This window comes from Nannospalax galili, unplaced genomic scaffold (genome assembly GCF_000622305.1).
Source record: "Nannospalax galili isolate Female #2095 unplaced genomic scaffold, S.galili_v1.0 scaffold210, whole genome shotgun sequence".
In the NCBI taxonomy this organism is placed as follows: domain Eukaryota; kingdom Metazoa; phylum Chordata; class Mammalia; order Rodentia; family Spalacidae; genus Nannospalax; species Nannospalax galili.
In genome coordinates, this window is record NW_008329365.1 from 3,268,255 (window position 1) to 3,284,012 (window position 15,758).

At 43.5% G+C, this 15,758-nt stretch overlaps 1 protein-coding gene across 5 annotated transcripts; it reads left to right on the forward strand.

The window, feature by feature from the left end:
• The first annotated feature begins 7,030 nt into the window (after positions 1-7,030).
• LOC108491050 lies at positions 7,031-13,445 on the forward strand. Of its 5 annotated transcripts, none has more exons than XM_017799199.1 (6): positions 7,042-7,189; positions 8,949-9,365; positions 9,509-9,571; positions 9,922-9,969; positions 11,503-11,553; positions 12,189-12,461. In XM_017799199.1, coding segments are annotated over exons 1-6 (651 nt in total). In that variant the 5' UTR covers positions 7,042-7,119; the 3' UTR covers positions 12,191-12,461. The 5 variants fall into 5 exon arrangements, with proteins under 5 accessions (XP_017654685.1, XP_017654691.1, XP_017654688.1 ...); XM_017799201.1 differs by having other exon boundaries at positions 7,046-7,189; positions 11,506-11,553; XM_017799196.1 differs by lacking the exons at positions 11,503-11,553; positions 12,189-12,461 and adding an exon at positions 11,218-11,324 and having other exon boundaries at positions 7,031-7,189.
• Positions 13,446-15,758: the final 2,313 nt, after the last annotated feature.

The following is a 15,758-nucleotide window of genomic DNA, read 5'->3' on the forward strand; positions in this document are numbered from 1 at the left end:
GATACCCTGAGTGTTTACCAGATCTGTCGGATTTTTTCCTAGACTCCCTTTTCCATCCTTGAATCTCTGCTCAGCCTCACCTGGAGGTTGAGGCGATGTAAAGGAAAGGCTCATTTGTAAGGAAGATGGGGATAGATAGAATTCCTCCACATGCAGCCGGACATGGTAGCACATGCCTTTAATCTCAGCACTTGGGAGGTGGAGGCAGGTGGATCTGAGTGAGTTTGAGGCCAGCCTGGTCTCCGTAGTGAATTCCAGGTCAGGGCCTCAGGGAGACCCTGTCTCAAAAAGATCCACAGTGCAGTTCTGAAAAGACCTTTTAACCATTTTCTGATTTTTCTCAAGATAGGACATGGTAAGGAAAGTTAAAGTTTCTTTCATTCATCATCACAGCTTTGTCCCCGCAACCCCCATCCCAATCCGGCACCAACAACTAGCAACTAGATTGGGTGTGGTGGCTCACGCCTTTAATTCCAGCACTTGGGAGGCAAAGGCAGGTTGTTCTCTGTGAGTTCAAGGCCAGCCTGGTCTATGGAATTACAGCTCAACCAGGGGCTACAAAGTGAGACCCTGTCTCAAAAATCTCCAAAAACCAGATAAGCAAAACCCCCACAAAACCCAAAAAACCAACAACAACAACAACAACACCCCCCCCCAACCCAAATATATCAATGGACTAGTGAACATAATGGAGGGAATATCCTACTCAAACTTTAGAACACAAGATTCTGGTAAGCTGCAGTCTCTGTACAATGTATGAGCTCATTTGAATCAATAATTATGGGCCAGACATCCAGCTAGGTACTGTGTGAGAACACAGTGTGATGTTTGCCTGTCTAGCCTCTGTAGGCATTCAGTAGAGTTGGAGCAGAGACAGGAAGGCATTAATTCCAAACTCTCAGAGTACTTGCCCTTAACCTAAGGTGCAGAATAGAGATGAATATAGAGTGGAAACAGGCCAGGTGTGGTGGGAATGTCTGTAATCCCAGCTTTCAGGAGGCAGAGGCAGGTGGATCTCTGTGAGGCCAGGTTTCTCTACACAGTGAGTTCCAGGACAGCCAGGGCTACATAGTGAGACCCTCCCTCAAAAAATGAGAGTGAGAGAGATAGAGAGAGAGAGTGAGAGAGATAGAGAGAGAGAGAGAGAGAGAGAGAGAGAGAGAGAGATAGAAGCACAGAGAGAAAGAGAATATGACTAAATCATATCTCCTGAACTGAATCTTGCCTGCTCACTTACTAGCTCTGTAACTTTGGGTAAATTACATTCTATATGCCTCAATTTCCTCATCTGCAAATTGAACAGTCACAATAATTTATAGACCTTGATCTCATAGAGATCTGCTTGTCTTTGCCTCCTGAGTGCTGGGAATAAAGGTGTGTGCCACCATGCCTGACCAATTTTAATTCATTCTCGAAGGTGCTTTTCAAGTCGTAGTTAATTACAGGAGCTGCCAATTGTTGATCATTTGCAGTATCACTTACTGGCTTACCTGGATCAGTTCACTTCATTCCCACACCGACCTATAAAAGGATGACTAATCTGTATTTTGCAGGCACAGAATACTGAAGGGCTGAGTAAGTCTGGGGGAAATTCAAGAATTTCACAAGCATGTGGATTTATATCTACGTCATTTGAATCCAGAACTCGAGGCCTCTGCCACTGTCTAGCTACTCAGATACTGCGTTTAACAGTGGCTTCCCACCTCTTCCATGCTAGAATCTAATACAAATAAATAGCTATTGATTTGGTGCCTGTTCTTCATAAAGGCCTGTAACTGACTCTGCAGAAGTGGAACACCACAAAGCCAGTGAGTGTGGTTCTAGCCTTTAGGACTAGAAACTCAGCTTGCTGAGCACGTGCAAGGCCCAGACCCATCCTTAGCACATTAAGGAAGCAAAAGAAGGTTCTAGCTTCTGGTAGTTTATAATTTAGGAATTAAAATGTTTTTTCCTCTATGTTCTCAAATTTTATCCTAGCCTACATGATATGACACTTGAAAATACTTGTTTTTTTTTTAATTACCTTTCAAAGAATGACTTTTTATTATGGCATCAAAAATGTTTTGGGGGGGCTGGAGAGATAGCTCAGTGGTTAAGAGCACTGGCTGCTCTTACAGAGGACCTGGGTTCTATTTCCAGCACCCACTTGGTGGCTAACAACCACCTGTCACTCCAGTTCTAGAAGATCTGAAGCCTTCTTCTGACCTCTGAGAACATTGCACAACATGGATGCAGTACACTCACACATAAAATAAAAATAATAAAATACTAAAGTGTTTTTGCTCTCTCCTCCCCTCCTCCTGTCCCTGCCCACTCCCAGGAGCCTCTTGTCCAATTTCATGTCACATGTGACCTTTGCCCTCTTGCTCCCCTCTTGTGGTCTCTGATATAGTTCCACAGTCTTTTTAAAAAATATTTTATATTATTTTAATTTTATGTGTATGGATATATTGCCCGCATGTATGTAAGTGCACCTGTGTCATGCAATACCTTTGGCAGTCAGAAGAGGGCATCGGATCTCCTAGAATTGGAGTTATGAATAATTGTTAGCTGCCATGTGAGTGCTGGGAATCAAACCCAGGTCCTCTGCAAGAGCAGTCAGTGCTCTTAACCACTGAGCCATCTCTCCAGCCCTAGTTCCACTGTCTTTATCCACGCTCTACCACCCCTTATTTACACACATGCAAACACTAAAGGTCGGGATCTGCATAGGAGAGAGGACATTGCTACTCCTGCAGTTGACCTTCCTTCAGTGCACTGTTAGTTCCTTTGCCTACGGCCTCTTTCTCTCTGTGAACCTAGAGATTCAGTTACTGAACTCAAGTGAATTTGACTCTTAAATCAACTTTTTTCATCTTCTCCATGGAACTTTCTGGGTAATGTCCCTTTATGTTCTCACTCTAAAACATCACTCACTCACAGGGTACCTTTTCATCAATAACACCTAAAAATAACAGCTAATGTTTACTAAAAATGTCACTGTTCTAGACAGTTCATAAGAATACATTATTTTAGTTTTCAGCATAATCCAACAAAGGAAATTTTGTTTTAAAATCTCTATTTCACAGAAGAAAGAACCTGAGATGCTGTGAGGGAGGTAACTTGCCATGACCCTCTAATGACTACTGTTAGGACCAGGGTTTATAGCCACTAGGCTGCTGGACTTCAGAATCCACAGTTTAATAACCTGCTTGCCTGATATATCTCCTGCCCCTGTCACTGTCTTTCCCTACCATTCTGCAAACAAATAAATAGACTTTGGACACTACTGGCACAAAGTTAGATATTTTAGTATTTTATTATAAACTATCTTCATATATGTAAAATATCTTACTCCATGGTTCTAATACTAGGAGGAATTAATTTTTGAAGTCTTTTTGAATGGCCCGAGGTACTTAGTACAAAGAGCTGAGTTACTCAAATGATATCTAAGAAATGCTGGGTAGAAGGAGAGAAGACTGGCTATATCCTTATCTAATCTGCACCCTTATCTAATCTAGGAGCTCAAGTGGCTCAGGCCACAGACTCTTATTCCTTCACAACTTTCCTTTTTCCTAGGTTAGTAATCTGAGTCTTGGTTTCTTCAGAGTGGGGAATGGTTATTGGGGTTTGGAATGAAAGGTAGCCTTACCCTGGGTCAGTTGTCTGGCTGGCTATTCCCATAGGCTTCAGAGCATGGTTCTTTTGGAGAGCTGAGGCTATCAGGGAGGGACAGAGACACTGTATCACCAGGCTAGCACCCTGGCTCCACTCCCTAGAAACTAACCTAACTAGAACAGGGAGATGCAAAAACTTGTGTTTTAATGCTGTAGGAACACCTAACAGTGATGTAAAAAATCAACAGAATGCAATCAAATTAATGTCATACGTTGTCTGGATAGAAGGATATTGGAAGGCTTTTCTTTTCTGATCTGATTGGATCAAACCTATGATAATCTGTTTTAATTCCAATGTTTTTTTTACTTTTCTATTAGTTCTGCATGTGGTGCTGGGGATTGAACTTAGGACCTTGTGTGCTAGGCAGGTACTCTGACACTGAGCTACATCCCTAGCTCCTAGAACTTTTTCTTTAGAAGATCACAGACAAATGAAATCATAAACCAGTGACCCAGAGTCATCTAGGCACTAATTTGTTTGTAAATATAGTTTTATTTTCTCTGTGCCAGACCTTTGTATGGGTATTGGGAAAATCCTGGGGTGGTGGGGAGGGGAGAGGAAAGATTTTGGGGGCTATGGTGAAAAAGTTTCAAAGTAAAATAACTCCTGGGAGTGGTGGCACACACCTGTAATACCAGCACTCGGGAGGCAGAGGCAGGCAGATCTCTGTGAGATTGAGGCTGGCCTGCTCTACAAATCGAGTTCCTACAAAACTGACTGGGGCTACAGGGAGATCCTGTCTCAAAAAGACAAAAACAGAAAGAAAACACCTTTTGAGCCATGAAGAGGGAAGAAGGACCTGTTTTACGTATATGACCCCCACAAATAAGGCTGTGGCCAACAGGTTAAAATTATAGCAAGGTGTATTTGAGTTACTAGAATAAATAATTGTCTAAGGATGAACTGTTTTTCTCAAGGCAATGAGTTCCCTGTTGCCATGGATGCTTCATGAAGGCAAAATTTCTATTTCACAAAAGACATGGGATGTCTGACTGAGCTGGATACATTTTCGGATTCCTTCAAACCGTGAAATCTTACGATTCTATAACATTTGACAGCACATGTAGAAAGCTAAGGAAATCAAAATATCATGTTAATATCATAACAGAGTCATGCTGCCTTTGGACAAAGACCCTATAATGATAACCTTACAAGTTCATTAGTTCTCACCTCAGCAGAGGCCTGGTTCTTCTCTGGGCTCCTTAGGGCAAATCATCCAAGCCTGTTCAGCAGGGAGAAAACATCATGCCTCCACCTCCAAGCCTGAAGGAACTCCCTCCCGCCTAGCGCCTAGCGTAGTGCTCAGCAGACAGCTTGCTCCAGCCCTGAGGCCTACAGGGCATCATGCCTCCACCTCCAAGCCTGAAGGAACTCCCTCCCGCCTAGCGTAGTGCTCAGCAGACAGCTTGCTCCAGCCCTGAGGCCTACAGAAACGGAGGCAAGAATACGGTGCTGTGGCATTTGAAAGGACATCTTAACCAGTGCTCTAAGTTTTGGTGGTCAAGTACTAGTCAGAGCTGGAGGAAGTGGATGGTTGTGCCCTTCTCTACCCTATTACTCCTTAGCTCTTGTGGTGGGCTTCAGGGATTTACATTTGAAAGTCAAAGTTTGTGTTTTTCTGTGGCAGAAACTGTTCTCAGATTGTGCTCAGTGCAGGTGAAATGCCCCCTCCCTCTGCTGCCCCATGGCTGACTGCCCTGCTTGAGTTTTGTTGTTTGTTGATATGATTCACCTGTAAAGTTTTCATGTGCTTCTTTCTGGCTTCCCAAGCTCCTGACCATTGTGTCTGGGTTACGCTTCATTGTACAAGGCTTGCCAAGAAAATTGTTTCCAGAAAGGCAAAATGTTCTTTGTGTGTGTGTGTGTGTGTGTGTGTGTGTGTGTGTGTGTGTGTGTGTGTTCCCTTCATGCAGTGCCGCACTCCACAGGACCAAAGCCAGCACTGAGGAGATAACTGGGCAGGTGGGGAGGAGGGAGACAAGTAATTGAAAGGTTGAGAGCATGGGCTGCCTTTTCAGACTCCAGGTCGGCTTCATTCCTGACAGTGGAACATGATTGCATAGCTTTCCTTCAGTTAACGAATCTCTCTGTCTTACAGTTTCCTGAAACAGAAAAGGGGAGCAATGAGATCACCCTAGGGCCAATGTTAGGTTAAGTAACCTATGGCATGTATCTACGCACTCCATAGATGTTAGGTATTATTATTATCACCATTTTGAGAGGTTTCGATATCAATATGATACTGGTAAGATTGTGGTTTGTGAGGGCCAGAAACCAGCTGTGATGTATAAGAAAACTAAACTGTAATAAAAAACTCATGGAGCTGGTCCCTGCAGCGGGACTCAAGCAAACCAGATGAGCCGCTGCTTTCCAGGCACACAGGTGACTTGAACTGAGTGAGGAGGCTGACTTACATTAGCTGCCCTCTTGTTTCTTCTTTTTAAAGATATTTTTATTTGTAGAAGTGTTTTGATTACTTGTATGTATACTGCTATGTGTGTAGTGGCCTAGAAGAGGGTGACAGAGTCACGTGGGTACTGAGAATCAAATGAACCTAGGTCCTCTGGAAGAAAGCAAATGTTGCTAATGCCTGAGCCACCTCTCCAGCCCCTACTTGGTATTTTTTTCCTGCCTATTTTTCATCTATTGTGTGGGTTAGAGTCAATGTTGCAACCAAGCACCTGTCTCAGCTTGACTCTGGCCCTGGAGGATGGAGAGGGTCCTGCAGGAAGCCAGGCCCAGCAGCCAAAACATAATCCATGTTCCCCACCCCCTGCAGAGAGTGGACATCTAGGTGAATCTGTAATCACTTAACACTCTCAGCTTCTAGGCTCCTCAGAGGGAGAGGGGGGTGAAGGTGCCTACTGCTAGGCTAATGTTGAGAGTCACATGGGCTGGCACATCTATGGAACCATATACTACAATGTCAGGCACTTCTGTTATGCTGTGAGCAGTTCCGCACTGTTCTCAGGGCTATGCCGGGGGGAGGACGCTAGTGTGTGCAGCAGGTTTTCCCTTAGAGTCAAACAGCTGGCAGGGTGACTGTGAGACTTCATCCCTTCTCTGACACAAAGCCTTCTTAAGGGCTCAGGGTCTAGCCTAGAGGACAAACAGCAGTCATGGCCAGGAGGGGTATCTTCTGGAATCTGGTAGAACAGGAATTTCTCCTCTACCCCTCAAAGGATAGGGTAGTGGTGCACCTGATTTCTCAATGGACCTTATCAAATTTTCCTCCTAGCTTTGCCTGGCGTCTATTGTTTATCAGGCCCTAGTTAATTCTTTTCCTGACTTCTTTCTGGGGCATTCTCTAAGCTGCACTTTTTTTTTTTTTCCTTCCCCTCCAACCACAAAGCCTCCCTTAGGGACAGGGTGGAGGAATGTATAAAAGCCCAGCAGAGCTCTTCCTAGGCGTCTTCCTTCCTTCTACCTGCTGACTTGCTGCCCCACCCTCACAGAGGCATCATGCTCTACAAGGTCCTGATGCTGTCTGCCCTGTGCGCCCTGACGGAGGCTTTCCCCAGTCTACCCATAGGTATGTGCACCTTGAAATCCTTTGGATAAGGTAGGTTAAAGGCATTTTCAGTGTGTGTGTGTGTGTGTGTGTGTGTGTGTGTGTGTGTGTGTGAGAGAGAGAGAGAGAGAGAGAGAGAGAGAGAGAGAGAGAATGATAATGATGAAAATTGTCAGTGGAAATTGGGCACTGCTTCAGGGCCTTGAGCAGTGACTGACCTGTTGTGAGTTTGAACTGACTTCATAAAGATAATAAGCTAGACCGGATACGATCAGGGTGGAAAGGCTGAGATTTTCCTGACATCCTATTCTCACTGAATATCAAAGATATGATTCTGTTTAATTAGAGTAAAGAGCTGCCCCCCCAACTTCACAGTGGGGTATACTTAGTGTCAGAGCATGTGAACAGTCAGCTGGGTCGCAGACTGTGGACATCCATGGGGCTGGGATGGAAACTTGGATCAAGTTGAAGAAGGAAAGAAACAGTGTCCTTAGGAGTCAAGGAGAAGAAGAAACTTCCAATCCCAAAGCTTTCTCATCTAGGTCCTCCAGAACTCAGGCTGATTTCTCCGGCGAGCTGATCATTCGAGTATGTGAAAATGACCCCTTTCCCTTGCTGCCCCTGTAGGCCCTTCCTCAGATAGCTCTCTGTTTCTGAGCTTCTGGCTGGGCTTCCTCACTGTACATGAGTGTTTGATGAAGGACATGAGGATGGGAGAGAGAGAGAGAGAGGACAAGAGAGAGAACTAAGAGAGAGAGAGAATGAATATTAACATCTTTTGGCTCCTGGACTGGGTGTCAGTTCCTGCCACAGTGAGACTCCCAAGTCTTTCCTCCACAGCTCTGAGACCTGGTCTAGTGTATAGCAGACTCACATGGTTGTGAAGGTTATGAGGGTAATTGCCCCAGGACAAGAGGGCTTAGTGTTCTCAAGATGTGCTGACAATGGGGTCCTGAACATAGGCTGTTAAATAAAGGAGTGGAGCATTTTAGGGTTGATTACATTCTTTTAAAATATTTTATTTATAGCTGGACATAGTGATACATGCCTTTAATCTTAGCATTCGGGAGGCAGAGACAGGTGGCTCTCTGTGAGATCTAAGCCAGCCTGGTCCCTGTGGCTACAGGGAGACCCTATCTCCAAAAGACCAAAAAAGTTTCTCTATTTATTATTTTTATGTGAATGAGTGTATTTCCTGCATGTATGTAAGTGCACCGGTGTCGTGCAATGCCTGAGGAGGTCAGAAGAGGGTATCAGATCACTTGGAACTGGAGTTAAGATGGTTGTTAGCCACTATGTGGGTGCTGGGAATCGAACCCGGGTCCTCTGTAAGAACAGCCAGTGCTCCTAACCACTGAGCCATCTCTCCAGCCCTACATTCTTGGTTATACATAGGAGCAGCCATTTTTTCCTTCTCCTCTAACACCTGGCAGTTTCTTTGTAGCTTTCAGAACCAGGAAAGGATTATAGAGGTAGGTCTTGAATTTTTCTTCTGTTCCTGTCTGACCAGAATACAGATATAGACACAATACAAAAGCTTGTTCCTGAACTGACCCCTTGTAGGGGACTGGGGTGGGCTCTGAGCACGTGCCCTCCATGTAGTACAGTAGTGAGCCTACTGACTCTAGCTGTTGATAGAAAGGAGACTTTGGTGAGACCACACTGCCAGGTCACTTTATCCTTTCCCTTGAATGGAGGGCTAGCTAAGAACAGGGGGTGAGGGGTGGGGACATGCTCACTAGGAAAAACTTGAGCTATTTTTTTTTCCTGTTTCCTCCAGAGTCCACTACTGACCTGCTAGAATCAACTAGTGGAAACCTACTGGAATCAACTAGTTACCTACTAGATTCAACCAATTATAACCCATCAGACTCAACCAAAGACCTTCTAGAATCAACTAGTGATGGCCTACTGGAATCAACTAGTGATATACTAGACTCAACCAGCGATCAGCTACTAGATACAACTAGTGACCTACTAGTCTCAACCCACAATAGTTTACCAGAATCAACCAGTGACCTGCCAGAATTAACTGGTGAAATAGTAGAATCGACTATTAATCCAGAGATTTCTAATGAGGTGGCATTTACAGCTGGTCCAAAGGTTGACAGGGACAGAGATTCAACCACTGACCTAGAACAGATGACAGACCTAGTGTCAACCACGGATGTGAACCAGGAGAGCACACAGACTTCTGGTAAGTGAGGGTATGGCTGAAGGAGGGCAGGTGTTTCTGGGACCCCATCTTCTGCCTTCCCTAGGGCAAACCTGCTTTCCTCTGGTGTTCTAGATACCACTTTCAGCTAGTGACCACACCTGTATTCTGTTTTGTTTTCCCAGGGTCCTCTGCTGATGTCGAAACAGTCACCATCAGCTTTCTGGAAGAACCCAGTGAGGCCACAGGTAGGAGCACTTGTCTCTAAACATGCAGAAATTCCTCCCTGTGCCTCTTTCCTCTGCCTCACAGTTTAGGATTGTCCTCATACTGGAAAACTTGCTGTTTTGACCTCTGAGGTGGAGTATACTTTTACCAAAAGTTCTTTAAAACTTGAGGAAAAATGTGTACTGTTTCCAGAACATTTTCAGCAGAAGACATCTGTTGACTATAACAGCACTCCAGCCCTGAGGACTGGCACTGGATCTTAGGAACCCACCCCTAAGCAGCTCCAGAGGACCAGCTCCTTGGGTGTCCATAGGGTTGGAGATGTGATTAAGAGAATGGGGCTAGCTAATCATCTCCTTTTCTCTTCCAGATGATCACAATACATTCCAGACAGACAGCTTCATGAGTGAAGATTCTGGTAAGTGTAAATGTCATTTGAATTTAGACTGAACAAAAGAAGAAAGAATTTAAATCTTCATGTCCATTCCCTTCCACAACCCTCTACATTTTAAAATTTCCCTAGCTTCCACTTAGTGAAGAGTTTATAAATGTTCATTTTTTCCCTTCCTCTTAGACAAACCCTAATAGTTTGAGGAATGTGTGAGAATTTTGCCTTTCCTTCAAAAGCAGCTTTCTAAATAATCTGGTTATGTCTTTGAACAATAACCTCATGATGTCATAGCACTGTATGAGGGGCACTGGAGAGCTGCAGGTAGTAACTGCAGGAATCTGGAGGTTGTACTTTTATGGAGGCTGAAGATCTCATTAAAATGGGGTTGGTTCTCTGGCTTTAAAAATGTGAAAGTATTTTCTTCACATACTTCAATTGCACAATGGAGCTGTTTCTCTGTATTGTATCCTAACTTCCTTATCTCTGTGGTTCATTAAACAATAAATGTCTCATGTTTTACAATTCACAGACTATGAGGAGGATTCTCATATTTGATCACAAGAGCAGGAAGCAGCCTCATTGCCCAGACCCGGGTAGTCATTTCTGGAAACATGATCCACCTGCTTCCATTCTGCCTATTAGGGAATAATTTCTGGCTTTTCTTGGTTTTACGAGAAAACCAAGCTTCCATCTTTAGTAGGAAGAGAAAATCAGGAGGTTGCTTTTTAAAAATTATTTTTGAGAACATGGCCTCATTATGAAGCTCTAGCTGGTCTGGAACTTGCTATGTAGAGCAGGCTGGCCTTGAACTCACTGAGATCCACCAGTCTCTCCCTTCTAAGTGCTAAGATTAAAGGCATGCACCACTATGCCTGGCTCTTAAACAGCTTTTTAATTTTTCAGATTTATTTCTAATTATGTGTAAGTGTGTGTGTCTTTGTGTAGGTATATGCACATGAGTCTGGATTCCTACAGAGGTCAGAGGCATTGAATTCCCCTGGAGCTGGAGTTATAGCGGTCGTGAGCAGCTTGACACGGGTGCTAGGAATCCAGTTTTTAACCACTGGGACACTTCTCTAGCTCACGGTGGTTTTCAGTTAATGGACTTCTGCCCTCATTAGTACACTGAAGTAATAGAAAGCCAAGGATCTTTGCTTTTCCCTCTTCTTGGCCTTTGAGTGGTCTGACTGTGGATTTCAGAACAGACTCAAGAAATAATGCTTTGCCACTCTTCCTCTGTTTCACCCCTCTCACCTGGGCATCATGTTCAATCAGCTAAAGATAATGCTGGGGAGAGGAATACAGTAACCACACGTGAAGGCATGCCCAGGTCAAGGCTGCTCTTAGGAACTTGTGATGGTGAGTGAACACCACACCTTTTGCAAAATCCTTCTGGTGGAGCTCACTTACAGTTCACTTCCACTGGAGTTTAGCTCTAGTGGAGTGCTTTGGAGGAGAGGAGAAAGAAGGCTGTTCATACAGGGTAATTGTAGCCCCATACTGACCAAAGCTACTTGAAGCTGTTACAATTAATTACAGCACAATTTCTTTATGTCATAGCAGACCAGATCAGCACCTCCACCGAGAGAATTGAGTTCTCACTGTATCCTTGTAAGTCTCTTCTCTTTTATCCCTGACACCTTTCTACAGAGTTGATATTCTATTCAATGCTGATTTTAACTCCCTGAGAAAGGAAGGATTCCAAACTTAACATGTTCAACGATGAGATCAACGAGAAAATATAATAAAGTTAAAGATAAGCCCTTTCTTATCCCAAGTCTTTTTCCCCATCCAGTGATCTGGATCACCAGGCACACAGGACAGGATAGCAGAGCCCTCTCCCTTGAGTAGCTGTAGACTCTTCCTTTCTTTCTCTTTAGGGTGTGGAATCCAGTCCAACCCATCAATGTTAGCCAAGCCACCATGTTTTCCAATCTATAGAATATACAATTCCATCGAATACCTGAAGGGCCCTGAATCAGGAGTTTCAGTTTTAATACCTCCTCTCTCTTCGATTTTTGTTTTGAATTCTCTAAAGTGGTTTCTTCTTAACAATAGAATAAATATCAGCACAATGTGTAAACTTGAAATGTAAGGCACAAAAAGAGGGAGGGAGGATAAAGAATTATATCTTAAGAAATCAAAGCCCATGCCTAAGTTTCCAGTGCTAAGTAACAAAAGACTGGCCTGATCTTTTCAGTACTAGGCTCTTTTGGTAATGTTTATTTTATTTATTTTTAACTTAGAGAATGAAGCAGTGTTTCCATTAGCTTCGACTATCAGTGCGATATCCCCAACTTTCTGAGAAGACATCAACTTTGGAACAAAGCGCACCACTATCCTCCTGGATATTGTGCAATTATAGAAAACGATGTAAGTGCGGAATCCTTCCGACTGAGGAGAAAGAGGAAGGAAGAAGTCTTGAATGAGGGCTGTGGTATATTGACCATGGTTGGACAGGCATTTCTGAGCTCTGCCTTTACCTTGTGTGGGCTTAATAAATGTTCATTGCAATTGTGTTTTGAGAGTGTTTTTTAATTTCTGAATGGAAAAACTTGCTTAGTTGCATTATTCAACACTCAAAATAATTTCATCCCTCTGCTTTATAAACAGGATCCAGAACATGGCATGCACCATAACAATATATGAAACATATTAATTTTCTTTCTTTTCTTTCTGAATCGAATTTACAAACCTAGAGATTGACTTTAAGTATTTTAAATTGAAGAAAACTCTGATAATTCTTTGATGGAATTGAATTGGCTACTATGTATTTGTAGGTTCCAAAGAGTATAAATGTATGTCTATTTATGTGTGTAAAAACAGACAGCTTCATAATATGGAACATTTGTTTGTTTGGGGTTTTGGTCTTTGAGACAGGGTCTCTCTATAGCTCCAGCTGGCCTTGAACTCACAGAGATTCACCTGCCTCTGCCTCCCAAGTGCTGGGACAAAAGCCGTGCACCACCATGCCTGGCAAAACATATTAATTTTCTAATTGTTGCTATGACATGTAGTATGCACTTAATGCCTAAAAGCAACATGGTTTTGTAGCTCAGAAATCTGAAACCGGAACCCAGCATGGTGGTGCACACCTTGAATCCCAGCACTCAGGGGGCAGAGGCAGGTGGATCTCTGTGAGATGGAGACCAGCCTGGTCTACATGGTGAGTTCCAGGCCAGCTGGGGTTACAGGGAGACCCTGTCTCCAAATGACCAAAAAAAAAAAAAAAGTCTGAAATGGGTCTCACTGGGTTAAATCCATGTGTCAGGGCTGAGTTCTCTTCTGCAGGCTGTAAAGAAGGATCACTTTCTTGTCCACATTCCCAGGTCCTCTTCCATCTTCAGAGCCAGGAATGGCCAGATGAGTCTTACATCCCACATACAGTGCTGTAGAGGCAACTGCCATGAAGTGTGATGACCTGAGTTTGATCCCCAGGACCCACATGGTGAAAGGAGATAAGCGATTTCCTCAAGCTGCCCTCTGGTCTGGGCATGCTCCCCCCCACTCCCCGCCCCGCCCCAAGAAATCAACAAAAATATGATTAAAGTCAACTGACCAACAAATCAGCTTCACCACTGCCGTGATTTAATGTAATCCCTGGTTCTGGGAATTAGAAGGTGCTTATCTTTGGAAAGCCGTCAGTAGACAAGACAGACATTGTTCTCCCTGTTTGTTTCAGTGTAGGAAGACACAGTTCCTAGGCTGTTTTTATGATTACAGTAGAGTTTTACAAAAAGATGCACAGCTTATATGAAATTTCACATATTTGTACTTTGAAACACAAACACATCAGTGTGATGGGGCAGTGAATCATTTAGGTGGTCCATGGATTAGGGAGTGAGGAGGAATAGGTTCCAAGTATGACCACATTACTTACTGTGGTTGACTATGTAGGAACCCAGCTTTCTACTGTAAAATGATCAGTTATACCCGATCAGTTTGAAAGTTCCTTTTTGCCCCTTGATTTACTGCAGCAAAACCATGCCAGTGTTTGGGATAATTAAGTTTCCCAGTTACTAACTCGATACCTTGTTTGTTCATCAAGTGGCTTTTGTGGAACTTGCCTTAAATCCCTTTTTTTTAAAGAATATTTTATTTACAATTTTTTTATTTTATGTGTATGAATGTTATGCCTGCATGTAGGTAAGTGCACCCATGTTGTGCAATGCCCGCAGAGGACAGAAGAGGATGTCAGATCCTCTGGAACTGGAGTTACGGACAGCTATTAGCTGCCATGTGGGTCCTGGGATTTGAACCCAGGTCTTCTGCAAGAACAGTTAGTGTTTTTAACCGCTGAGCCATCTTTATTGAGCTGATGAGATTGTACTAGAAGAGCACACTGGGTTTTATTATCAGGTCCTTGGTCTCAGGATTTGTCTTCTAAATGGAAGGCGTCCCAAGTGCTCTGTGGCTGTCCTTAAGATTGTAAGACATTTCTATTCTGTCAGCTGCTAGTTTCCCTTTCTTCCTCCCATTGGTAATTTCATACAGATTTCAGGGATGGAATTTCGTGGTGGACTATGAAGATGATTTATGGAATGGAGACAGAAAAAGGGCTGGTGGACTGAGGTAGGCACTCAGTATCTATCAAAGATAAAAAATAGATTTCTTTCTATTTGCTATACCCACTAAAAGTGGCTTCTTGAGGAATGATGGTGCCGTGCTGCATCTGCACCCAAACATCTGGTCCTGGTCTGTGTGGCACCTATATGAGGCCCTCTCAGGAAAAGTGTAGCTATGAGGAGTTACGAGGCCCTTGGGACAGCCTTGTGGTCATAATGCCCGAGGAAAAGGTGAGGAAACCTTTCCTACCACTGTACTTGGAAGAACAGCTTCCACTGTCAGCTCACCTGTGCCAGCATGACTGAGCGCAGGGATCTTTTTGTGGTACTGGGGATGGAATCTAGGGCCTCACAGATGCCAGGCAAGTACTCTACCACTGAGCTACATTGCCAGCCTTTTTTTTTTTAAAGAAAAATATTTGTGTTGTTTTTATTTTATGTGTATGAGTATATTACCTGCATGTATACAAGTGCACCTGTGTCATGCAACACCCGTGGATGTCAGAAGAGGGCGTCGGATTCCCTGGAACTGGAGTTAGGGACAGTTGTTAGTCACCAAATGAGTGCTGGGACTAGAACCTGGGTCCTCTGTAAGAGCAGTCAGTGTTCTTAACTGCTGAGCCATCTCTCCAGTACCTCCAGCCTTCTTTTCACTTTTTTTTTTTGGTGTTTTTGAGACAGATTCTCCCTGTAGCTCCAGCTGGCCTGGAACTTGCTATGTAGACCGGGCTTGAACTCACAAGGATCCGCTTGCCTCAGCCTCCCAAGTGCTGGGATTAAAAGCATGAGCCACTTGCCAGGCTCTTTTCACTTTTTATCATGAGATGCTATCTCATAAGTTATCCAGTCTAGCCTTGAACTCACTCTGTGGTCCAAGTAGGCCTTGAATTTGTAATCCTCAGGCCCCAACTTCCTACGTTGCTCATGTATGTGTTTATATGTGTGCACATCCATGTTGAGGCCAGAGAGCAATGCTAAGTGTCTTCATCAGTAGCTTTCCACCTTAAATTTTTGGGACATTTCTCACTGAACCTGGAACTTATCAATTCAGCTAGACTGGCTAGATAGCAAACTACAGTCCTTCTCCACTCTAGTGTTAGGGTTATAGATGCATGCCATCATGCCTGACTTCCCCCACTCCATATATATATAGATAGATTTTTAAAATTATATATAATTATATTATATATAATTATATTATATTATATTATATAATCATATAATTATAATTTATATATGTATTTATATATA